Consider the following 25,502-nt stretch of genomic DNA (forward strand, 5'->3'; position numbering starts at 1 on the left):
TGCCAAAGTGATCGATGGTCAGCTGCTCACCACCATGATTTTTTTTTCTACCCTCATTAACTCTCCCCAAGCCATGGGAATGTTTTTACTGTCAAAACATTCCCATGCATACTCCCAGTACAACCACATGTTCAACTTATTCCGTCTAGGAGTCCATAAAAGAAACACACTTCTCATTACAGTATGATGCTGAGCACCATCATAGATAAGCAATCAAATGAAATTGACAGTAAGAGAAATTGTTACATTGGAAGAATCTTATTTGCTTTTATTGGCTGAGACGACGACTATCCAAATGATATGCCAAAGTGCAAAGTCGTTTATAATGCATTTCGGATTTGCCTATTGATAATTTCAACCTGTTGGAATTAATTTACAAATTTTATGAAAAACCCCAATCAATATTCACTCTGCATTCAATTCAACACACTGGGATATACATCAGACTATTGCATATCTGAATGAGCAATGACCATACATTTCCATGCTGAGCACAAAATGTGCTTCACCCAGAGCATAATCAAAATAAATTAAATAGCAGCTAAACCTTGTGTGCATTCAAAATATGAAGAACAAAATATGAAACTTAAGTTTGTGCAGCTTCAAACTTAGAAACTATCCAAAACAATCGTTCAAATTCGAGGGTCATGCTTCAAGTTTGGGATTCCAACCCAGGACCCTCAGATCACAAGCTCAACCACACTCCTGTGCCAATTACAAACCTGCTCTTAATTATAATATTCTCAGGAATGAAAGTGACACTTTAAATAAGCTTATTACAAACTGAAAATAAGTGCTATCGATCATGGTGAGGGGAACAAACACAAACAAGGACCCTTGCAGTATTGCCAATGCAAACTCGAAGAGTTACCTTCATTTCTGAAAGTGAAGAAAATCAAAAGTTAAAATTATCTAACATTTACAATGTGCTACAAATGTATCAATCGCGATGAACTTGGTTACCAAAGAGAAGGCCATGCTACATTGTGACTGTAGTGGTCATGTGTTGCTTGCAGCACCATATTTGATTCCCTTTGGAGCAGAGGGACACAAGCCCTTTGATGGAAGGTTTGGTGTGAAAGATTACAATGGACATTAGTGTGCTTGTCCAGTCTCCTTGACCACATCCTCATAAGCCGGTGGTGGCGGATACAGGGACACCCGCCCACTGTGAGGTGTGGGACCGAGGTATGAATTCGGCTGCTGGGTGGGGGTTGTGGATGCAGTGGCGGTATCATAATCTGGGATTCTGTGTTGCTGTGAATTGAAAGGGTGCGAGGGCATCTGGATTCCCGTGAAAGGTATTGGTCCAGCATAGTAATATGCTCCAGATGGTGGTGTATCTGCAAACAAACATAATCATGCAAATTTTTCCTGGAGTTTACAGGACAATGAAGGAGCTAATTTGGCACTACATGAAATGCAGAGAGTAGAATACATGTAGCAAAAGACAAATCTTGTTTTTGAATACATCAACTAAATCGATTAGAAACACTCGATCATTTTAGAATGTGCAAATATATATATATATATATATATATATATATTTATCTAATTACCTTCAACATTTTGTTTAAAACATCTCATAAATTCTGTGCAATGAACCACAGTTATAAACAATGAGCTTGTGCATAGGTGTTTGAATTGAACTGTATAATCACTAATAGGATTTCACATTTCATATTTAAATATCATTCTAAAGTAGAACAAGCATTGTATTTCAAACAGAACATTGATCTTGCCAAATTATAATCAGCCAGGAATCATTTTGCTTCCCTCTCCATTCCCTCTACCCACCCCACCCCTTCCCAATGTTCAACTGAAACATTCAATGTGAGTGAGCGGCAAGGAACAAAACAAAAACTAGAGCAATGTCGATGGCACGCCATTGCAAATCCCCACTTTACACCTGAAGCAAAGCTGAAAGATGGCAAAAAGTTCCAACAGGAATGACTCTATCAAATCGTTTAAAAATAAATAAATAAAAATTCCGTTTTGACCCCGTGAGTCAAATCTAGAAAATTTACACATTTCAGGCATCCCCAATGTTGATTGCATATACAGTTTCATTACAATATGTTTAAAAATGTGCTCATAATTGCATTTTATATCTTCACCCTTTCATGTCCTTTCATGTCAAATAACAGTCCCCTTCTCTGATCCAGATGAGAGGCAAACCCTCAACTTTGAACCTTTATTGGCTCTATTACACCCATCCCAAGACAGAGCAGATAATTATACTCAGCTCAACATATTCATCAAATTTCAAAATCCTCCAACATCTAGTTATATACATGCAAACATACTTGGAAATGAACGATGGATGGAATCAATAGAGCATTGATTGAAGTGTGCTAAAGGCTGTGGGAAAGGAGAATATGAGGTTTTGGGTGTGAAACCTTTAGTCTGTGGGAAAAAAATAAAAATAATAAAAAGCCTGGCTTTTCCCCCGATGAAGAGTTAACGCCTGAAACGGCAGCTTCTCATGGCTTCCCACAGCGATAAGCACATTTCGATAAACATTCTATTGATTCTGACCATTCTTCGGATGCAGATACTAACTTTCACGATTGTTTCGTTTTCCATGCTTAGAGTTAGAGCAGTAAAGGCTCCAAAGAAAGCACATGGCACAGTTTTAAGTCATCTCGATGGAGATGACCTAATAAAACCAGTCTCGATGTCCGTCCGTCCGTACATCCCCATTTTTTTCTTCCGATTTTCTTGATATTTGGTATGTGGGTCGATGTCGATGAGGGATGCACAACGGTATGACCTTTGACCCGATTGCAGGTCAAGGTCAAGGCCACTCCAAAGTTGCGAAATCGTCCATTTTCAAAATCTATCTCCTCCGCCGTTTGTGATCCGATCTTCGAAATTTCTTCGGATTCTGATAGGAACAATATCTAAATTTGGTCAGGCCAGTTTTGTTTTTTCATTAGTCCTCGTTATCGAGTCACGTGTCTTCAAAGTTGGAAAAATCGTCGATGCGATACGGTCAAAAAAATTTCACCCGATCTTGATGAAACTTCGTATGTAGGTAGGGGTCGATGAGTGATGCACGATGGTATGACTTTAGACCTGATTGAAGGTCAATGTCAAGGTCACTGACGCTGTAAACTTGTGAAATCATCCATTGTCAAAATATCATCCGTCATTTATGACTCAGAAATGCGGTTTGATTTCTGAGGTCCAGTTTCTATCCTTTTGAAGACACATTGATCATAAATGTTCCAAATCAACCATTTTCAAAATCTATCTCCGGAGAACTCAGAAATGTAGTTTGATTACTGAGGTTTTTCTATCCTTTTTACTCCCGGGCTTTCGTCTGTACATTGAACCAAAACACAAGATGACATCGAAGCCATTCTAAGCCGATCAGAGATCCACATCTACAGAGCTTCAGAGATGACCGTCACCCCCAAACGGGGGTAATTTTTTTATACACATTGACAAGGCTCATACAAGAGCTGACACACAGAACATATAAGAAGGTGAGCAGGAGACAATAGAGACAGGAGAGGGAAGCACAAAACAGTCGGGAATAGATACATGGTGCCATTTCAAGTAATCAGAAAATTGGCAGCAACAGTCAAAGAATTATTGAACCATATCCAAAGGGGACTGAAAATACGACTGAAGCTGCAATTTTTTTTTTTTAAGGTACAATTTTAACACGAAGCATAAAGAAAAAAAATAAACTCCTAAAAGGCAAGTCCGTGAAGCATCTTTTTGACACGTCTAAACACAACATGGAATTCATTGGCTAGGAAAGCATAGGATGGAAGAAAAATATTTTACAATGTTGTTGCGCCCCCAAGTGGTATTTAGCAGAACAATCAGACTTGCATACCTCTGCTGCCCGAATCAGTCTGACGAGTAAGAAACAGTGGGGGCTGTGCAGTTATTCCATGAGTACCCAGGAGTCGCCTTTTTAACCACATGCCAGAACCACAGCAAAAAAGGGTACCGAGTAGCAAACAAAGCCTGGAAAACAGTTACACACAGCACTGGTTTACTTACAAACATGGCTGGCCACAGTTGATGAAAATATATATATATATATATATATATATATATATATATATATATATATATATATATATATATATATATATATATATATATATATATTCCAATAAAACTACAAATCAAAGACAACGGTTGAAATTGCATTTCACATAATGTAATCTTACCCAGGATAAAAGCCAACAACAAAGAGCATTCAGATTGCAGACCCTTGCCAGGACTTATTCTTTGTGGCAAATGAATGGAAGGATGTACAAAATGAAAGGTCATTGATTGCAAATGAAAAGGTCTAAATGGTGCAGTTGTAAATGTGTAAAAGTTGAAGTCAAATAGTCTGAAAAGTCATAAATGGGTCAAAAGTCTTAAAACATCTAAAAATGGTATTATGGTCAAAGGGGTCAAAAGGGAATTAAAAGATCTGAAAAGTGTGAAGGTCGAAAGGACTAAAGTGTAGAAAGGAGTCGAAGGGAGAGAGGAAAGGAGTAAAGGGTGTAACGGTCTCTCAGCTAAAAAGGGTTTTACGAGTGAGTGGTCCAAGTGTTGTAAAGGGTCTTTGGGTTCTTAGGGGTCTCATGTAATTAATACACACAACACACTCGTATTCTGTGCAGACGGACAAACTGACGTAAATGCAATACTCCTCTGATGAAGGTAATAACAAGGCCGATTACTTGTAAAATAAATACAACAGATTTTCAGCCAACCTATAAAATACATTTTGTCGAATGCACTCAATAATTTTATAATTGGGGGGAGATTGAAGGAGATGGGGAGAGGGCGTAGGTTTGGAGGAATCCCAATCATGTGACTGCCTGCTTAGTGCAGTCAGCATATGCAAACAAATTGCCATTGCAATGACGTCTGTGTCGCAACCAAATGCTTTGTTTACTTTGCATTCTATCAATATGAAACCTCTTGTATTTATTGCATGGCAAGATTGCTCAGATGTTAGTTAGATTGCTTGCCTTTGAGTTTGACTCCCATTAAAAAAAAATCCGTAAACTCTCACTTTATTGCTATGCAGCCAGGAAATCATTGTATTCAGAGGCCATAAAGCAGGCTGTCCCATTTGCCGCAAGTTTATTACACTTCAAGCTGCTTGGTAGAAGCACCTTGGCCAAGAGAAAAATGTATATTAATAATTGGCATTTGATACAATCCAGTGACCTACCTACAGAGGGAATCAAGATGCAACCAGACTGCAAAGTAACACAAATGTTCTTGACTTCTTGTTCAAAGCTCCTTGACATTTTCATTGTGAAAAGGTTTCAAAACTGAGCTTCGTGTCAAACGTGGGGGCATGTACTGCGAGATCAGTAGCAAACAGGATTTTAAATGGCCACAAACTGTTTTCACACAAGAGTACTTTTTTTGGCCCTGGTGAACACCCAGAGCTCTCCACACTTTCTGAAATACCTGCATGCCAAATAAAATTAGGTGTATGAAAACCTTGAAAGCCAGGGTTATGGGGGCTGCCGAGGCCCCAATCCACTGGAGGTATCTAATGCTTCCTTGTGCATTCTCAGCCATTTTGGGGAGGTAACAAAATGTATGTTTTATAAAACCTGATATTTTTGGGTGTAAATTAGAAAACGTTGCAGCATTAAAGTTTTTTTTTTTAATAATCTAAGTACTTTGGCTGTATGAGTACAAGTAATAATCAAATTGATAGTTTAGTCAAGAAGTACGAGTTTAATCAATTCATAGTGTGAAGAAACATCCATCGGGCAGGGGAAGAGGATATTTAAGTTGGAAGTGACTATCCCAACTTAGAACATTCCCATACACGCCTTGAGTACAGCCACAATGCTTCAAATTACAAAATCCAGTGGGTTAGGAGTGCATAAAATATGGAGAATGTGTGTAAATTAGCCAAGTACTTTTTGATTCTATAATGTTTTCATGCAGAAATGCTTTTATAATATTACTTTAAACTGTACTCTCCCACAATACATGCACATTCACATCTTCACCCCTCCTGAACCCCCGCAATTATGATTTTTTAAATAAATAAAACCCTTCTGGAGACACCCAAAGTTCAACTCATTCTGTCCAGTGGTTTAGGAGTGCATACAAGTCAAAGTCACTAACCACACACACACCAAATTATACTATACAAGTACGATCTAATTTTTAAGAAAAGAGCTCGCAAATTGATGATAAAATAATTGAACAGTGCTAGAAATGCTTGCTCCTTAGGGGGACCGATTATAAATTTAAGGCCTCTAGCCAGCAGATTTGTGGGTTCAGAAGCTGTTCTTGCAATTACAGTTGCAGGCTTTTCCCCTTGGGAAAAAGCTTCCGCTAAACTCATTTGCTGAGCATGCTTTATTTTATTTGTTAATGTAAGAAGAGCCGAACGCGATAGTAATATGGCTGCTTAAAGTAAAACGATGCTTCGGCGTCTGCTCTGTTCTCAAACTAAACTTGATGAAAAGTTTAATAAATAAATAAAAATCCATGTAAAATTTATTAATTGGTGTTCTCCATACTCATTTGTTTAGAATTTGATGACAAAAGCTCAAATGGTAAAAAAATAACTGAATATTTAAAAAAAAAAAAAAAGAAAAAAAAAAAAAACACAAGCGATTATTAATTAAGTAAATAAATCCACAATCTTGCGCAGCGCTCAGGGCCAATAAGACCGAATTATATTTGCTGTGACTGACCCAATTATTAACGAGTGTTCTCCATATTCTCATAATAAACTGAACATTTGATGTCAAAAACTGGATATTAAAAATATTACGCCCTGGACGTGCACACACGATTGCAAAACCATGGGTGTGTTCCGTTGAAGTGCTTGCTTGAACAGTAAACAAGCTGCTTGCTAACGGAACACATCCTTTTTCTCCCACTGCATGGGAAGCAGAATAATTAGGATGCAACCTGATATTACAATAAATCTGGGGAAGTGATAAAACGTACTACTTTACTGCATTTCATCGAATTACGGTTAAAAACGGTAAAAATGGGATTATTTTTGGTTAATATGCATACAAAAACAGCCGGCGGTACCGTTTTAAAACAGGTGTAGACATACTGCCGATCTTTATGGAGAGGCTAGAACACCATAAAATTAATAAACCCATTACTTAAATCGTTTGAGACGGCTGTTGATAATTGACTTTTTTTTGAAATTTGGAGGGAGGTGTGCTGGGGTTAAGCGAAGGTAGAAAATATCATGATTTGGGATTGGGGATGATGAGAGAAAGAGAGAAAGAGAGAAAGAGAGAAAGAGAGAAAGAGAGAAAGAGAGAAAGAGAGAAAGAGAGAAAGAGAGAAAGAGAGAAAGAGAGAAAGAGAGAAAGAGAGAAAGAGAGAAAGAGAGAAAGAGAGAAAGAGAGAAAGAGAGAAAGAGAGAAAGAGAGAAAGAGAGAAAGAGAAAGAGAGAAAGAGAGAAAGAGAGAAAGAGAGAAAGAGAGAAAGAGAGAAAGAGAGAAAGAGAGAAAGAGAGAAAAAAAAAAACAAAAAACAAATGAGTGGAGGTGAGCTGGATTTTGGAGCAGTTTCATTCGAAGGGGTTGAGGGTGGACAGAGTGTGCTCAACTTTATTGAACAATCGAACAATCAAATTAACTACATTATAGAATATCATAGATTTTATACCTTCACAAACTGTACGATGCCAAAGGACATGCTGTATGGACCCCATTTGATTAAGTTTATAATCACAGATTGTTAATATATTGTGTTTTGCAATCAAGAGTGTTGATTACATTCTGAGTAGGCACTGTCTCATGCAATTTAGACCATTTCATAAGTGGATGTTATGAATCGCATGATGCTTTTTGAATCGCTACATTACCCACAGCGAGTAGGTGGACACCACCAGGTTGACACACCACCCAAAAATGTCACAACGATCGGTATGGTTCAAAAGCAATGTTAACTTCATCCCATGATAAAAAGACCACTTATTTTTTTGCATATACTGTACTGTACATGCATCAATATTCCAAAAGCCATGAGAAAATTTTAATGACATTACATCATAAGCCTTGGTGTGTGGTTATTTACCATCTTGTCAGGCCTCAGTCATGACAATTTGGAACCTCACTCTATCTGCGTCTAGTTTTTGATAAGTGGTCGGTGGAGTTCACCATTCCCTGCTTGGTGTATGCCCTAGGTATTTGAGATTGTAGTCATTGGTGTTCCAACACATCCTATAAACAGTGCTATTAGACTGAATAGAGTGGACTCTATGCTTTAGAAATATTTCAAAGCTTCAGAGTAGCATTTCTCTACCACATGACTATATTGACCACACTGGTGCTTTTCCAAAGTTTTTATTAATTATTTTTTAATGCAAATTGTGAAGAGCTTAATGCAAGATCATAAAACAGCCTGAAGAAGAGTGCCAGTACAAAGAGAGTTAAAAGAAAAGACTCTGAGCCTTCACTTCCAGGTAGAGATTCCAAATTTAAGAAGTCAAACTATCAACATTTCTTAAATGTGGACTGAATACTGGTTAAAGTTAAACTTTGTGAAAGTTAATTGATAAGATGGCTAACAAGAACCAAAATTTGCAAAGGTTTGGGGAGGGGCAGAGTAATCACTTAATGTCTGGGGTGGCACCTGTGTGGTGAAAGCACATGTTTGTGTTTTATTTACAAAGGTGGAGATATTGATGATTAATACTGAGTTTTTACAGCCACATGCTCTAATGCCCAAAAAATGCCATCTTGTTCTGCTTGGACCATCATGGAGTGCCTTGAAGAAAAGACAGATGTTAGACTGGCCAGCAATAATCCCAGGCCTTCATTCAAAAATATGTTTGAACCTTATAGGAAAATGGTAAGGAACATCTTCACCCTCCAACGTAAGCTTAAAGTATTGCTGGGGAAATAAGAAAATAAGATTTTCCAAATCAGTTGGTACCTCATCAGAAACGTGCCCCATAGATGAAGACCGTGTCAATGTGAGTGAAATCCAAACTTCATACCAAGGCATTGGTATCAAACTTTCCCAAAATACTGCATAGTTACCAATCCAACCAACAATACACATGCATTTGCTGCTGCTGCTTATGATGTGTAGTGTGATGGAAATATCTTACAAATGTAATGAGCAAAGGTTGTTCGAGTCAATACTCTACACTCACCAATTGAATTGTACCCTAAGAAATAGGTATGGTTTCAAATTTTGCTTTACTAAATCCTATTTGTACACAGTAGCAACAAAATATGTATACAACTGAAAGCCAGAGTATTCCATTTAACCTCTTACCAGAAGTACCAAATACGGTACGTGGAGATGACCCGGAGACAGCATTTGATTCCACAGCACTGTTCATACTCTGAACACCTGAAACATGCAAGATTTCCCAATTAGCATGTAATTATGTAGATTTTTCATCAATATTTGTTGTAGTTCATCTGTCGATGCACCGTATTTACAAAGCAAGCAATTTGTGGCAAGCATCTCATGGAAATGCAATGATTTGAGTGAATTGTCGAATTTACATGTGGCATCTTCAAACAGTATGCATAGACATGCCAAAAAAATGGGGGGAGTGGAAGTAGAACTCAAACATATATATACATACACACATACACACACACACACACACACACACACACACACACACACACACACACACACACACACACACACACACACACACACACACACACACACACACACACACACACACACACACACACACACACACACACACACACACACACTTTTTTTCATGGTCCAGGATTCAGGGCTCGCCACAAGGGGAAGAACTTGAGTTTCTCTCAAACACCTGGTCCTGAGGCTCCAGACCACACAACTCCACAGTCTCGTTGGTTCTTACACAGCTGTAGCCACTTGACTTGGACTACTATACCAGCCGAGCAGTTACGTTTTGACGTTTCTGGGATACCTCTCTATTGACTTGGCAACCTAACAAGATACCACGCCCTCAGCACCGCACCTGGTGATCTGCCGAGCAGAACAGAAAGTTGCAGCACCAGCCAACAGAGCAAATCAGGTGGGGTACAACTTCCCATCCAACTATGCTTGTACACCGTGTCGGACCAATGAAGGAAAAGCCAACCAAGACAGATTTGAAATAACGACCAACAATTATTTATCACACACACACACACACACACACACACACACACACACACACACACACACACACACACACACACACACACACACACACACACACACACAATTATTTTCATAAAAGACATGGCCATCATTCATTCTGGAGAGAAGAAAAGAAGAACTTGAGAAAAGAAAAGTACAGTGTGGGTGGTCAACTCCTTCCCTCAACTCACACAACTCAACAGGGCTGTGCCAGCCCAAACATACTGGGGAATGGGGAGGAAGGATGGGGAGCATGGGCAGTGGAGTGGCGATGCGGTGTGATAGAGGAGATGTGCAGCTGTGTTTCTGAGGTGTCTAGACATAGTCAGCAAGTCCTCTCCGGTATCCCAGCTCCATTTCTGCCATGCTAAGTTCACAGGAACGCAGTTTCTGGTACATTCCATCCACTCAAGCAGCTTAGCTCTGCATGATGCTCTCCACACACACACACACACACACATACTGCACACCACTCTGTCCCTCTCCAGACAAGCTTTTTTTGGGCAAGGACAAGCTCTGAGGTGACTACACCAAATAAACACTCCTGTCATCCTCATCCTCACAGGATATGGCTTTTTTCACAAGAATGAGGACGAACTACGAGCACCTTTCTCCTCACAGGATCTTTCCTTTTTCCATCTCGTGCAAGCTTCTTCCTCATTGTTGCACATCCAATGTGGGCATGTCCACAATGCAGCTTGTGGAAATTGCCGAGTCATTCTGTGGTGAGCACCTTGAGCATCCACAGCCCTTCCCCTGATGTGCAAACTGTCTGTATGGTGCTCCACTATCACGTGAAAGGCGCCGTCCTGCAAGCCAGGAATCGGGCGTTATGCTTTGAACGTGTGAAATAAGAGGATGCAGTGGCACTGGCAAGGGATGCAGACAGACCAAGGGACGAAGGATTAGCTGTTGACTTGAGGTTTGGTGAAGGTGGTTATTGGGGGATTGTTGAAGGGGCAGGGGGTTGGGGGGGGTGGACCGATGTGGTAAAGAAGGGAAGACATCACACCTGGGAAATACAAACTAACCAGGTGTTGGCCTAGCAGTTAGTGTGGTGGCTTAGGATCCTAGGGTCATGAGTTCAAGCCCCGCTGGCCACTGAATTAACACCAGGGGGTTGACTCAGCCTGTCATCCTTAAGAGGTAGGTGAAATGAGTACCAGTGTAGCAGCCAAAAGGCTGCACATGAAAGGAAGAGGGATTGATGGATTGATTGATTGATTGAAAAATTAATTGCAAAAACCACAACGCATGCCCCCCTCCCCCCCCCAATTTTTTTTTCCTTTAGACAAGGGGCCAAGGTCAACCTACACAGACTAAATAAATAACATCATTGGAGCTCCGACTTGTCCATGTAAACTTACAAAAGCAGAACATTTTATTTATACATCCAACATACAAAGCTTTTTCTAACCACTGACTGATATTAAAGATCAGTACCTTCTGGGTGACACGAAAAGCTGAAATTGTGTGCCAAATGGACATCGAAGCCGATACACCGAGGGGGTGGGGAAAAAATTACAGAACTGTCAGAAAACATATGTGAATATAAATGAATTAAAATAAATGCAGGTGAGCGACCTGAGACCATGGGGAAGCATGGTAATTTTACATGCCAATGGACATCGAAGCCAATACACCAGGAAAAAAATAAATAAATAAAATATTTTAAAAAATTAAGATAATAATATTAAAATATATATATATTTTTAAACCACCGAACCACCAGGAAGCATCCGTAAAATAAAATAAAATAAATAAATAAATGAAAAATCAAATGCAGGTGCGCGACCCAAGACAATATGGAGGCACGGTTCATGGTTGCTTACAATGTGAAAGCATACCCCACTAGGATATATATTTATTACCTCCACCACCGAAGGTGAAGGAGGCTATGTTTTCACCCCTTTCTGTCTGTCTATTTGTGTACAGGACATCTCAAAAAAGTAGTGGACGGATCCGGATGAAATCTTGTGGACAGGTTTGGTTTGTGACAAGGACAAACTGATTAGATTTTGGTGAAGATATGGATCTGGAGAGTAGAATTTTTAAAGTGATTCTTCACCATTGAGAGATTGGGCAAAACAGATATATAGCACGATATCTCAAAATGTTGTGGACGGATTCAAATAAAAGTTGGTAGGCAGGTTGGATGTGTCGCAAGGATGAATTGATTCAAAACCTGGTTTCACCATTATTAGGGCTTATATCACTGTTCCATCCACTTGGTAACTGTTGAAGCCCTTTTGGCTTAAATGCTGGCACCTGATGCCCCACTAACTGACTGGTGAAGCCAGGTTGTATTTATACAGCCTTATTTAGGCTTAAGTCACATTTGCCACGGCGGCCGTGGGGTCTACAAAATCTACGGCCACTAGCAATTATAGGGCGGCCGCGGTATTTCCACGGTCACACAATGTAGCAGTCACATATGTTTGTATTTTTCAGGTAGCCGCACGAGGTATTTATAAATTGTGGAGACCGAAAACGTGGGGGGGGTGCTGTATGGTCTTTGATTTGATGTCGCACGGTGACCTTAGGACGTTCCTGCGGCAGCCATAGAATTTTCAAGGCAGACGCAAGGTGCCCGCAAGGCGACCGCAGGGGGGCCCTAAGGCGAACGTGCGGCCAGACGGACGGTAACGATTGGGTTATTTTTTTCCCCCCCAATTCTTTTGTTTCGGCTTGTCGAATTGCTACGGCGAATGTAGAAATGAAAAAAAAGTTATAACTCCGCGCTATAATTCCACGGTGACGCTACGGCCTGTAAAATATAGCCAAACAGCGTAGGGACACCCTGAGGCCACCGCAGAAACTCTGCGGCTGCCGCACGTTTCTGTCAATTCAGAGGGCGTATGGCCGCCGTAGAGCAAATGTGACTTAGGCCTAAACAATCCTTTGTCAGCCTGCTTTCATTCGCTGCGGTCTTAATTCACCATTATTTTTTTTTGGCCTGCCGAGCAATGCCTCAGAAAAATAAATAAAAAAACCTTGGAAAAGGCCACAACGGTTTCTTAACAATAAAACACTCAAATATTGTCGAATGCCTGTTCTTCCTACCGATGAATCGCTGTATCAATCACTTTTGTAAGTGATGCAGTTTTCAAATGAGGAGTTTGGAGCGATTTCATGCGAGATGCGATGCGATGTACTCTCATGGACTATATATAATGGAAATATAAATTGCTGTTTTGCGGATCAGATCATGTGGACTAAATAACTTGAAATATTGAGTGAAATCTGAAAATGTTAAGAAATTGGTGTTTATTTGGTTTTGTGAGTACATTGCATTACCAATTGGCTTGTTTTCAGTTGACAAGCCAGCTGTTCCTTATCAACCATTTCATTGGAGTGCTTAAGCCACTTGACGAGTGTTCAACAGTAGATATCGGTATTACACAAATGGTTTGTGTCCCGATCCAGAGGTCAGTTTGCTCAAAGCACAAAGAGGTATGTAGACAGTACACATGGACATGGTGTAAATGAAATGGGTAGTTTTGAATTTGTAAAGGGACTGTGTGTGTACGTGTGTTGCACAGACCGAACTCACAACCAGGTCACTGGTGCGTGTGTATCCCCGTCATGGAGGTTTGAACTTTTAACCTCAGCAGCATCCTCCTTTGGCCTTGCTGCTGTTTCTAAAGTAATTGGTTATTTTATATCACTCAGTGTGCTTTGCAAAGGTTATATGATTTCTATTTGTGAGTTTCAAAGCAAAATACATTTGATAACACCCAATTTACAAGCTGTTTGGCATTTTTACACATTTTCTAAATTACAGAACAAATTTTTTCTCCACTCGTCACACGCAGCTGTTTATAAAGAATAATGTTTATGCACATCTCCTTCAAAACGTCTATAGTGCAATGTTTTTTTGGTGTTGTTTTTAAAAATTATATTTATTGAATTCCCCCAAAACAATGGAGAAAACTACAAGGTTTTAGGGTTGTATCAGTATGTATTGTAGTCAGTAATCACACCGACTCCAACCTGCCAAGCACCAATATATCGTGTGTGTGTGTGTGTGTGTGTGTGTGTGTGTGTGTGTGTGTGTGTGTGTGTGTGTGTGTGTGTGTGTGTGTGTGTGTGTGTGTGTGTGTGTGTGTGTGTGTGTGTGTGTGTGTGTGTGTGTGTGTGTGTGTGTGTGTGTGTGTGTGTGTGTGTGTGTGTGTGTGTGTGTGTGTGTCATAAAGCATAACATTCTCTCTGCAAACTCCCCAACCCCCACTCCTCTCTCCTCTCAATACAGTGCAGCACTTCTGTCCCTCCCTTCTCTCTCATGTCCAGATGGACCCTCCCCTCACACTGCTCTCCCTTGCCCCACCCTTCTTCGGTCTTCCTCCCTCCTCACTCCCCCACCCCTCTATCTTTCACACCTCTTTCTCTCCCCACCCTTAATATTCCCATCAGTGAAGCAATGGGTGGCATTTGCTAGTTCGAAAATAATTTAAAACTCGAGGGAAGTCGATGGCATGCCATTGCAAATCCCCACACTTCCCACCTAAAGCAAAGTTGAAAGATGGGCAAAAACATTCCACCAGGAATGACACAATATCAAATTTTGAGTTTTAAAACAAGAATAATTAATTAAAATCTGTTTTCACCCATGGCCCAAGGTCCCCACCCCCTTGTGGCAAGAACCGAGGATCAAACAAACACAAAAACATCTGGCTCATTAATAACCTTCAGAGAGGCGGTATCTGCATACCCCACCTAGTCTCTGTTCCACATGTCATGATCGACTAAATTCCCTCAAGGCAACTTGGGATGGGCAATAAAATTCTAATTATGAAAGCCTGCTGTTCAAAATCTTCATGATCAAGAAAAGCAAACATCATGCCAGAGCACCAATAAAACACCATATATTTATACTTACATGGGCTGGGCAGGACTAAAATGGCAATTAAATTGAGTAAAGGATGGATGGAGTGCTATCACAGAGTGAAAGGAGGTAAGAGTAAGGCGATGCCTGAGAAGGGGGAATGTATGGAACATAGGAGAGGTGGGAGGAGTGAAAACTTCCATCTTTTTGTACAAGATGGGGGGAATAGGGGAGGCCACACCATAAGGCTACAGTTGGATACCTTTGTCAGGTCAGGTTCGATCTGTGACCTGCTACAGGTACCATGTAAACCTGTACTAACCTGTTCCATGGTCGGGTTGTCGGCGACTAAACCGTCTCCCCCACCAGGTTTTCTGGTGAGGAGGGTGTTTGGATATGGACACCCAGCAGGATTAAAAACAAAACCTGTCAAAGGGCGGAGGAGCTCCTTGTGAGCCAACGGCCATCCATATCTAGTGCCCAACTGTGTCTGCGGACGTCCTCCTGCAGTTGGGTTACTTCTTATTAGGAGGTTGGTGGCAGGATTTGCACTCCGGCCACCGTAAAACGCTTCATTCCACAAAACGCAAAAACGCAAAAAAATCTGAAAACCCACTCCGTGGGAGTACCTCCTGTGCAGCTTCCCTTCGCAGGGCAGCTCACCGGATGATGGGATTGGGGCAAAGCCTTCGGGACCCCCAATCTTTGATAGGAGGGAAACCACGGGGTAACATCCCTGGGTCAGATTGCGGGAGAGTGTGTCGGAGTGGTGCTGAGGTGTCGTCCACCAGACGGCGGTCTCCTTGGGTTAACCTGAGGCGGTCCCTTCGGGTGGGTGCCTGGAATGTCCTATCCCTAAGAGAGGATGATCACCTGTCTCTGTTATCATCTGAGCTCAAGCGTTTGGACATCGGGATTGCAGCTCTCTCTGAGGTTCGGAGACCGGATTGCGGCGAGATAATGGTGGGTGGTTACACCTACTATTGGTCTGGTCGCTCTGATGGTTAACCATACCCAAGGAGTTGCTGTAGCTGTGTCCAATAAGCTGACCCCAATGATAATTGAGGTAACACCGGTCAACGAGCGTATTATGAGATTAAGGATTCGTCACTCCTTAGGTGTCATTTCCCTGGTCTCTGTTTATGCTCCAACTGAGGCGAGTGATCTCACCGTGAATGATGCATTCTACGCCACACTCGAGTCTGTGGTTGATCAGTGCCCCAGACGAGATACACTTCTAGTCTTGGGGGATTTCAATTCATCAACTGGAACTGATAGGGATGGTTATGAGGTGTGTGTTGGTCCCCATGGGTCAGGAACTATGAACCAGAATAGCACTAGGTTCCTTGACTTTGCAAGAAGTCATGGACTTAGGGTGGCTGGTTCATGGTTTCAGCGCCCGCAAGCTCATCGCTGGACTTGGTATTCCAACGCTGGCGGTGTGGCAAAGGAGATTGACCATGTCCTCATTGACGGTCGTTGGAGGATGATCCAGAACTGCAGGGTCTACCGGAGTGCTCAGTTCCTCAATACTGACCACAGGCTTGTTGTAGCAACTCTAAAGCTGCACCTTAAATCCTGGAGAATGGTACCATCCCAGCCTAGGCTGGATGTTGCCAAGCTCAGGGATGAGAGAGTAGCTGAGGAGTTTGCGAACAGGCTGAGTGGACACTTGGGGGGTCTGGGTGCTTTGGGGGTCCTGAAGAGTTGTGGAGCACCTTCAAGACCACCGTCCTTGATGTTGCCGGTGGATGCCTTGGAGTTCACCGCAGGGCAAAGAAGAATTTTGTCTCTCAAGGGACACTGGATACCATTGACCAGAGTCACAGGGCCAGGCTGAATGGCAGAGCTGAGCTGTTCAGGGAGCTGAGGCGTAAAACTGTACGTGCACTGAGGGTGGACAAGGAGGCCTATGTGCGAGGAATCTGTGAGGGGGTAGAGCATCACCTGTGGACAGGTGATTCTCGTCCCGCTTACAGGGGAATTCGCGCATTACGTTCATCCAAGCCCATCCCTCGGAGCACTGCAGTTCGAGCAGAGAGTGGTAGGCTCTTGACAGAGGAGTCTGAAGTGAAGGCCCGCTGGGCCGGTTACTTTGAGCGGTTGTACCAGGCTGATCCCCCAGCTGTCGAGTTGGACGTCAAGGGTGTTACAATCCCTGTTGCTGACCCTCGAATCAACTGTGGTCCACCATCGCTTGTGGAAACACGGGCTGCGGTGAACCAGTTGAAACGGGGCAAAGCTCCAGGGATCTGTGGCATCCATGCTGAACTTCTCAAGGCTGGTGGAAATGCTGCACTCGCGTCGTTGCATGCAGTTTTGTGCTCTGCCTGGAACACAGGCATCATCCCAACTGACTGGAAGAGGGGCCTTGTTGTCCCTCTCTCGAAAGGGAAGGGTGATCGCCAAGACTGCAACAACTACCGAGGGGTGACGCTGCTCTCAGTGCCGGGCAAGGTCTTTGCTCGGATAATTCTTGATAGGGTTCGCCACCATCTGCTTGAGCACCAGCGTCCAGAGCAGTCAGGCTTTACACCAAAGAGGTCAACGATTGACCGTATCCTTGCTCTTTGTGTCCTCACTGAACGCAGACGAGAGTTTGCCCCAATCGATACCAATCATCAGCCTATGTACCAGGATTGGTACATAGGCTGCTTGCAGCCTATGTTGATCTCTGTAAAGCGTTCGATTCAGTGAATCGGGATGTCCTCTGGAGGATTCTTGGTCTTCGTGGGGTGCCACCGAAACTGATCGATCTGATGTCTGAACTCTACTCTGGTACTGAGAGTGCTGTGAAGTGTGGTGGTACCGCCTCTGACTTATTTCCAGTTGTTACTGGAGTTCGTCAGGGATGTGTACTTGCCCCCACACTTTTCAACACTTGTATGGACTGGATTTTTGGGAGGATGTCGGAGAGATCAAGTTGCGGTGCATCGTTTGGCAATGTCAAGATCTCGGACCTTGATTTTGCAGATGATAAAGTCTTTGCGGAGACTTTAGACATCCTCTTGGGGGCCCTCGAGGTGCTGAATGAGGAGTCGGAGCCGTTGGGATTACGGATTTCTTGGGTCAAAACAAAGATCCAGGCTTTCGGTGACATCTTGGATGCTGCTGTCCTGTCTGTGTCTGTTTGTGGTGAGGATGTTGAGGTCGTGGATAGATTCACTTACCTTGGCAGTGATATTCATGTCTCCGCAGGTTGTGAGCCGGAGGTCAATAGACGTCTGGGTCGGGCCTGGGGAGTCATGGATTCACTGGATCATGGGGTGTGGCGCTGCCGGTACCTGTGCGGGAGGACGAAAGTCCGAGTCTTCAGGTCCTTGGTACTTCCAGTCTTGCTCTATGGGTGCGAGACTTGGACTTTGACCAAGGATCTGAGACGGAGACTTAATTCCTTTGGTACCAGGTCTCTTCGGAGAATCCTTGGCTATCGCTGGTCGGATTTTGTGTCCAACGAGCGGTTGCTGAGAGAGACTCGGATGAGATTTGTTACCTGCATAGTCCGTGAGCGTCAGCTGCGGCTGTATGGACATGTGGCTCGTTTTCCTGACGCTGATCCTGCTCACCAGATTCTCTCAGCGAGGGAGTCTCATGAGTGGAGGAGGCCAGTGGGCCGACCACGTGCCTCATGGTTGCAGCAGGTTGACCATCATCTCAAGGAGATGGGGATGGGCCTGGCATCTGCCTGGGGGATGGCCAGACGGAGGCCCCTGGAGTACCGGCGGAAAGTGGACGCAGCGACGCGCTGTTCTGGCACATGCTCCCATACCTGACCTGGATACCAATCAAGGGAAGGAAAGAACAGGAAGAGAGAGAGAACACCAACCTGCAAACAAGAGGGTTGGTTTAATATATCGGGTTGAAAAGATTTAAAATAAGGATCAGGATGGCACAAGAAGGTAAGGTACCACATACCTGAAGCACTGGAGGGAAGTGGGAACAATACAATTGAGGTGTCCAGTAAGCATGGCTTTTGAGAGTTTAAGCAAGTGAGGGGGGTTACTTTAACATGTACCTCATGGAGGATCGATGAGGATCAGATGGCACTAGACTGGAAGGGTAGTAACCGCACCACCCCCACCCCCAAAAAAATTCTGGCTTTCTGGCTGTGGTGAGAGATGCATATGCACTGTATATAATAACAAGTCTGAAGACGACGATGGTTCATGAGCGGTATTTTACGATGTCGATTGTTTCAGAAGTCAAGGATGAGACAATGTGATAATGTTTGACCAAGTTATAAAAATGATCAACATGATGTGGTACGAGTGACAGGTTATTAGCTGCAAAATTTCGAAAACCCGGTTTCGTTCAACAACTTTCAATATTTGACCTTTGCATAACCTTTAAAGGTCACAAAACAATGTTGTGGATATTAAAATAAGGAAACAGAATACGTGCTATAGCTTAATGGAATTAGTTCGTCGAAGAAGGTCGAAAACCCGGTTCGATGCCCACAACTTTGAAAATTTGACCTTTGTGAACTTTTAAGGTCAAAGGTCAAGGATTATGACCTTTTGTACAAAACTTCCTCTGGAACATTCCAGGAACAATACAACGTCATTTCGCACTCCTCGCATTATCCATACTTTGATGAAATCAGCGTAAAAACAAACTTGAAGGGGGCGCCACGGGCAAGGTGTTCGAGATAGAGCAAAATGGTTTTAAGACTTTTGGTGAGGAATGACCTCACGATTATGCATAAAAAATATTGTCATCCGAGCTCTCAAAGTTTGGGTGGTCATATGATTTTTATGTCAAAAAAAAAAAAGTCGCAATTTCCTAAGTTTGTGACCTCGAGACCTTGACAAGAAAATGAAAAATTGAGCTCCGTGGGGCAATGCAGGTGCCATTGGGCTAACCAAATACCGAAACCCCTGCCAGTTTGACAAACCCCTTGGAGAAGAAATTTTTTTATGTCAAAATTCGCAATTTTCTAAGTTCGTGACCTTGTGACGAAAATGAAAAATTGAGCTCCGTGGGGCTATTCAGGTGCCATTGGGCTAACCAAATACCGAAACACCTGCCAGATTCAACAAACCCCTCGGATAAGATGGATTTTTATGTCAAAATTCACAATTTTCGAAGTTCGTGACCTTGGGACGAAAATGAAAAAAAAAATAAAATAAAATAAAATAAAAACGAGCTCCGTGGGGCTATGCAGGTGCCATTGGGCTAAACCAAATACTGAAACCCCTGTCAGATTCAAACCCCCGAGAAGATGCAAATTGAAATCGGCTACCCCCTAAAAACATGTTTTTTGGGCGTGGCTCCGCCCATAATGGGCGCACCACACCCATTCTCAGGAAAACACAACTAAATCATGATATAAACCTCCCACCAAAATATTATCAGGATCGGATCAAAACCCACGGAGCTATGCTCAGGAAAGACAGACAGACAAAGCCGGACATGGGTAGCCGACTACCCAATATAACCTGATGCGATGGGCCCGTTCAATGGGGAATGACTTGAGGATTAAGCACAAGAACAATCATGAATCTCGCTTTAAGGGTTAATGCTGCAGATTGTTTTTTCGTTAAAATACCCCCACATTTAGAGGTTTTTCAGCCATTGTTAGGCAATGGAGGGGTCCAGAGCAACGGTTCTCTCACACATAACTAGGACATACCATGAACCTACCATATCAGTTTCATCTATCTATAATTCCAGCAGTGTGTGTGTCCGCTGTTTCTCGACAACCACTGGTCCGATCTAATTGAAACTTGCCAGGTATATTGCTGGGGACCTGAGGATGTGCCTTTTAAAGGTTTGATATTAAATCGGACAAGTGCTTCCCAAGTTATGGCCATTTATTTACCAAACCAATGGGAAGACACGTTGTTGCGTGGGCGTGGCCGATGGGGAAGGGAAGCAAAGCCACGTTCCCCATTACGGGTTACAACGTACGGGCTTCCGGAGAGTGATGACTTCGTGTATTCTAATAATTTCTCGATTTCTTAAGCGCATTTATAGATAAACACAATGTCCCAAGTTATGATCGTTTTCATATTAGACGGTGTATAAATTTCGGGAACATCAGAGTGCTGGTATGCTCCGAACCAGGAAGTAAATTTTTTTCTCTCTTCTCTTTTTGATTTTCCTTGCCACGACATTGCGAAAAGGTAAAATACGTTGGCGCTAATTGAATAATTGGGTATTAAAAATAAATTGCGAATAATCGGAACTGCGAATAATATCGAACTTCCAGGTCACGCACGTATGGGCCGGTGAGAGCGAAGAAACGGCCTGTGTGGTTTGTTTATTTATTTATTATTATTTTTTTACGGGCACGTACTAGTGTATATCTGACTCATAGTCTCTGAGATATAACGAACTTCGTTTTTTTTATTGTTTTCGACCAGGGTTCATTCAAAGTCTATCTTAGCCAACAGTTTTCATAGTATCTGGCTGGAAATTTTTTGAAAATCTGGCTGAATGTACTGCCCACAGTCGCTCGTGGCCCGTTTTTTTAAAAAAATTAATTTTTGAGATTTTTTTGAAAATTGCAAAGGTCCGTTGCAAGGCAACGGATGGGTCCATAGCAACGGTTCTCAGTTGCACACAACTAGGTCATGGTATGAACCAACCAAAGTTTTATCGAAATCACCATTGTATTAACGGAGCACTGGACCGAACAGACATGCATACAGACAGACAGACAAACATATCGACTGAAATACTAATAAGGGTAGGAAAAAAAAAAATCTCAATTTTTTTTTTTCTCGACTAGATCGACGACCCAACCAATAACGAATATAGTGGTCACTTATTTTTTTCATGAACCAAAAACATGGCCCCTACAAACAAACAAACAAAAAAAAGTCTTGGGTGCAATGGAACTTTTATACTTTGTGTGCCAATTTGTAGATAGCAATCAAATGTTTTACAAGCCTCAACAAAGCATCCTGATTAGGCCCAATGAAACATGAATGCTACAGTTATTTGGGGAGGGGAGGGGGTACTAGAAATGTCTTTCGAAGCTGATTTTTTTTTAAATCACTATACTCACAAAGGGGACTTCAAGGAGGAAGTGAAAATAACAATTCACATACAACAGGTCATTTTATCATTATCAAGTTTTTTTTTTTTGTGCTCAACTTTAATTTGATTCAGCATTTGTCCTTTTATTTATAAGTTTTTTTAAATAGAAATATTGTTGTGGGGCTGGGTCTCGGTGGCGAGCACGACCCCTAGGGGGAGCAGTAGAGTCGGCTCCACCGAACACACCGGAATTTAGGTTGTGACCCTCAGATAAGTCTGAAAGGCACGGCCCCTTACAGGACCATGAAATCACCAAGAATTCGTCCGTGTGGGGTAGGGTTAATTGCCAAACTTCAATATACCTAAGTACCGGGGAATTCACACCCTTGGCAGGCCTCGAGCGGGATGAGCCGTTACCGTGCTCGAACCGTGTGTAACCCGAGCAGATGGTTACCGAGGCCTGTCGGTCCAAATGAACAATTAGGGCAACAACGGCCTTCCTAATCCCCAATACCCACCGTGGCAAACCAATGGCAGAAATGACAAAGAACGAGCTGGTACATTCAACAATAGGGGAATGCATTAACAATAAGCGGAGGTCAAGGGGAGCACGCAAGGGCAGAGTTATCCGAAAAAAGAAGGGTATGAAATATACAAGCAATTCCTGAAACAATTCTACTTGGAGACGGGGCCCACGGACACATACACAAATACCCAGAAAGAGAAGGACCTCGAGGTCTTTATTGCCCCTTCAGCTCGGAGGGAAGAGAACGTGCTGGCTACCTGGCCACATTTGCGCGGCTGGATGACCGCACCTTCCCGAGCACCAGTCGCCAAAAGAACAGACCAGGGCAGTGAGGCGAGGTGATCTCCCATGATGAGATGATCGGCCGCTTGGCTTGTAGTAATGCGCTAGACGAGACGCCTCAGATGCGCGCGATGCAGTCAGCCGCAGACCCAGAGAGAAGCACGTTCGAGCAGACGGGACACGATCATCAATCCTCTTTCCGTCGCTTTAGGGGCGTGGTTCACTCCCCGCTGTCTGCTCCCATTGGGCGGAAAATGATGCATACCCTTATTTGGCATCAAGCCAGAAGGAAACTCTTCCTGACCATATTTGGTGTGAAATCCACACTGCCTGGGGCATGGAATTCCGCACACCCCTGCATGGCGGCGAGCACGCGAAGAGCGCAGACAATGCCGCGAGCAGAGTGTTGTTGTAAAAGCGAAGATGGGCGTTGTTGTCATCATTGGTGGTGATGTAAAAATCCTAACTATAAAATAATTCACTGCGCACGTACAATTAATCGCCCATTAAACATAGGACTGGACCCTACCTAGAAACACATACTTACCGATATAACTGATCTATAGGACCTGGACGTTAAGTGCTCATGGCTGCCAGATTCGTAACAATATCACTTTGGAATCTGAAACTAGATGGGCTATGCCACAGATGTGGTTGCAACAGTCTTGAACAATTGTTGTTCTTCTTCTTCTTCTTCTTCCTGTGGGGTAGCATCACAAGCTCAGGGTGCAGTTGTGTCACTGATGAAATTCCCTCTGCTGATTAAGGCAGGAATTTGGAATTTGGCCATGGTGCCGGTGACAGCTCACCGACCTTTGGTGAAGAACATCGTGGGGATTTTTAACATCCACAAACTAATGCTGGTAATGAATGGCACTGGTAACAAACAAACACCAGTTTAATGTCCATCTCAGGGAAAGCACACACATTGATGAATCACCTGCCGATGAAACACAGGGTTGACAGTTTATAGCTGGGTTGGTATTCGGACCCAAGCTCGACAACTCAGACGTGAGTGTTAGTACCTCTAGGCCATCCTGTCCACCCTGTCAATCTACTTATTTCGGCTGACTGCACCAAACAGGCAGTCACGTGATTAGGTTGCTTCCCCCTCCCTCTCATCCCCATAACACCAGGCCAGATCCTGCTAAAGATAATTCAGGGTATGTATGTGTGCACGCACACACACACACACACACACACACACACACACACACACACACACACACACACACACACACAAAGTCCTGCCAGCTACCAATATCCCCATATTATGACATCTTCAATGCATTCAGGTGCACATCTCACTCCACTGTGCCACTACCTTTCCGGGGAGACCATGAAATGCATTAATCACTATCTAACTGAAAGACCCATGCCTTAAAACTGTCTTCTTTACCTTCAAGGTACGACCTCTGATGAACCCCCTTTCTGGCAGCTAATGTGCTAGCCCAGCATCCCACGTTGGTGGATAAGAAAGACAGGCTAAATAAAGCATGTTACAAAGCAAAAACCCCGAAAGGGTGACCTGATGAAAGACGATAAGAACATCAAAAATTAGACAGGCAGGTAAACACACACACACACACACACACACACACACACACACACACACACACCTTTCCCTCCCATCATCATTTTTGCAAAGCTTACTGTAATTGGTGCACAGTTGCTTACACAAAATCCAATGTTCGACCGTTCCTGTCGTAGAATGTACAATGTTTGGCATGGCTGAGCTGGGGAAACAATAAACACACACACACACACACACACACACACACACACACACACACACACACACACACACACACACACACACACACACACACACACACACACAGTTTGTAGCTGCAATTCCAAAGCAATGTCACGATCAATTATTGTTGTTACTGCAACTTCACATTGACAATGCACACTTTGTCGGATGACGTCAGGCGAATTTCGACTGTTTCAAAAAGATTTTCTTTTCTAAAAAATTGTACAAATCCATTTCATTAATTTGTATTGCTAATTTATATGTATTAAAAAAAAAAAAAAAAAAAAAAAAAAGAAGAGGTCAATTTCACCAAATGGAACAATTGTTATTAATGGTTCTTCATATATGGGAAGCGCGACCACGTGAGGGCGTCAAAGACTGCGCAGTAATGACGTCACACAATTGGCACAACAGATGGAAAACTCCACCCGTTATCGTTTCCCGAATTGATACGGTAATCCGCACGATACACAGCCTGCCATGTTTAAAAAAAAAAAAAATTACCTCAACACCGCCATCGTATTCCCAACTCACCTGGATACACTACGGTCACTCATCTTACCTGGGCCAAGGAAGCCAACAGCAAGCTGGTTGCGGCTAACATGCTGTCCCTCGAGCTGAGGCGCAAACTGTAATAACACACAAACATCAGATATGAGACATGAGCGACAATGTTTGGAGCCTCGCTAAGAGCCAAGCTGTCAATACATTACAAGAGATCCAGGAACCATGGAGGGAGTACTGTACAAGGGTTTATACACGGACTTCACGTCCTTCACCACCATGCGAGATCTGCACGCTCGGCGTGCACTCTCTTCCAGCAACGGTGACTCGCTCCCTCCCGATATGTCTGTCCTCGCACTCTTTCTCCAGGTCCAGCCTATTCCCCGATTTCTATCTTCCCGTTTACTTCACCGGGTTAACCGATCGTTGTCACGGCCTCTCTGTCGCCCCCTGGAGCTACCTGGCGTCTCATCGCACACGTCCACGAAACGATAACCCAAGGTGAAGCT

The 25,502-nt window shown here is 43.0% G+C and overlaps 2 protein-coding genes across 6 annotated transcripts in view; one reads left to right on the top strand and one right to left on the bottom strand.

Moving 5' to 3' along the window:
• LOC147021819 (uncharacterized) overlaps nt 1-25,502 on the top strand; it is a 389,465-nt gene that overhangs the window by 295,705 nt on the left and 68,258 nt on the right. The window lies entirely within an intron of this gene.
• Nucleotides 240-25,489, bottom strand: VOPP1 (VOPP1 WW domain binding protein). 5 transcript variants are annotated; one of them, XM_085892205.1, is made up of 6 exons: nt 25,255-25,482; nt 25,052-25,118; nt 24,411-24,469; nt 9,256-9,333; nt 3,851-3,984; nt 240-1,343 (listed from the first exon to the last, which is right to left on the bottom strand). In XM_085892205.1, exons 1-6 carry the CDS (start codon nt 25,272-25,274, stop codon nt 1,096-1,098), a joined length of 606 nt encoding a protein of 201 aa, XP_085748331.1. In that variant the 5' UTR covers nt 25,275-25,482; the 3' UTR covers nt 240-1,095. The 5 variants fall into 5 exon arrangements, 4 of the variants coding, with proteins under 4 accessions (XP_085748331.1, XP_085748330.1, XP_085748333.1 ...); XM_085892204.1 differs by having other exon boundaries at nt 25,237-25,482; XM_085892207.1 differs by having other exon boundaries at nt 25,272-25,481.

Source organism: Eptatretus burgeri, chromosome 8, assembly GCF_056783735.1.
Source record: "Eptatretus burgeri isolate ZD-2024b chromosome 8, Ebu_testis_v1, whole genome shotgun sequence".
Taxonomy (NCBI): domain Eukaryota; kingdom Metazoa; phylum Chordata; class Myxini; order Myxiniformes; family Myxinidae; genus Eptatretus; species Eptatretus burgeri.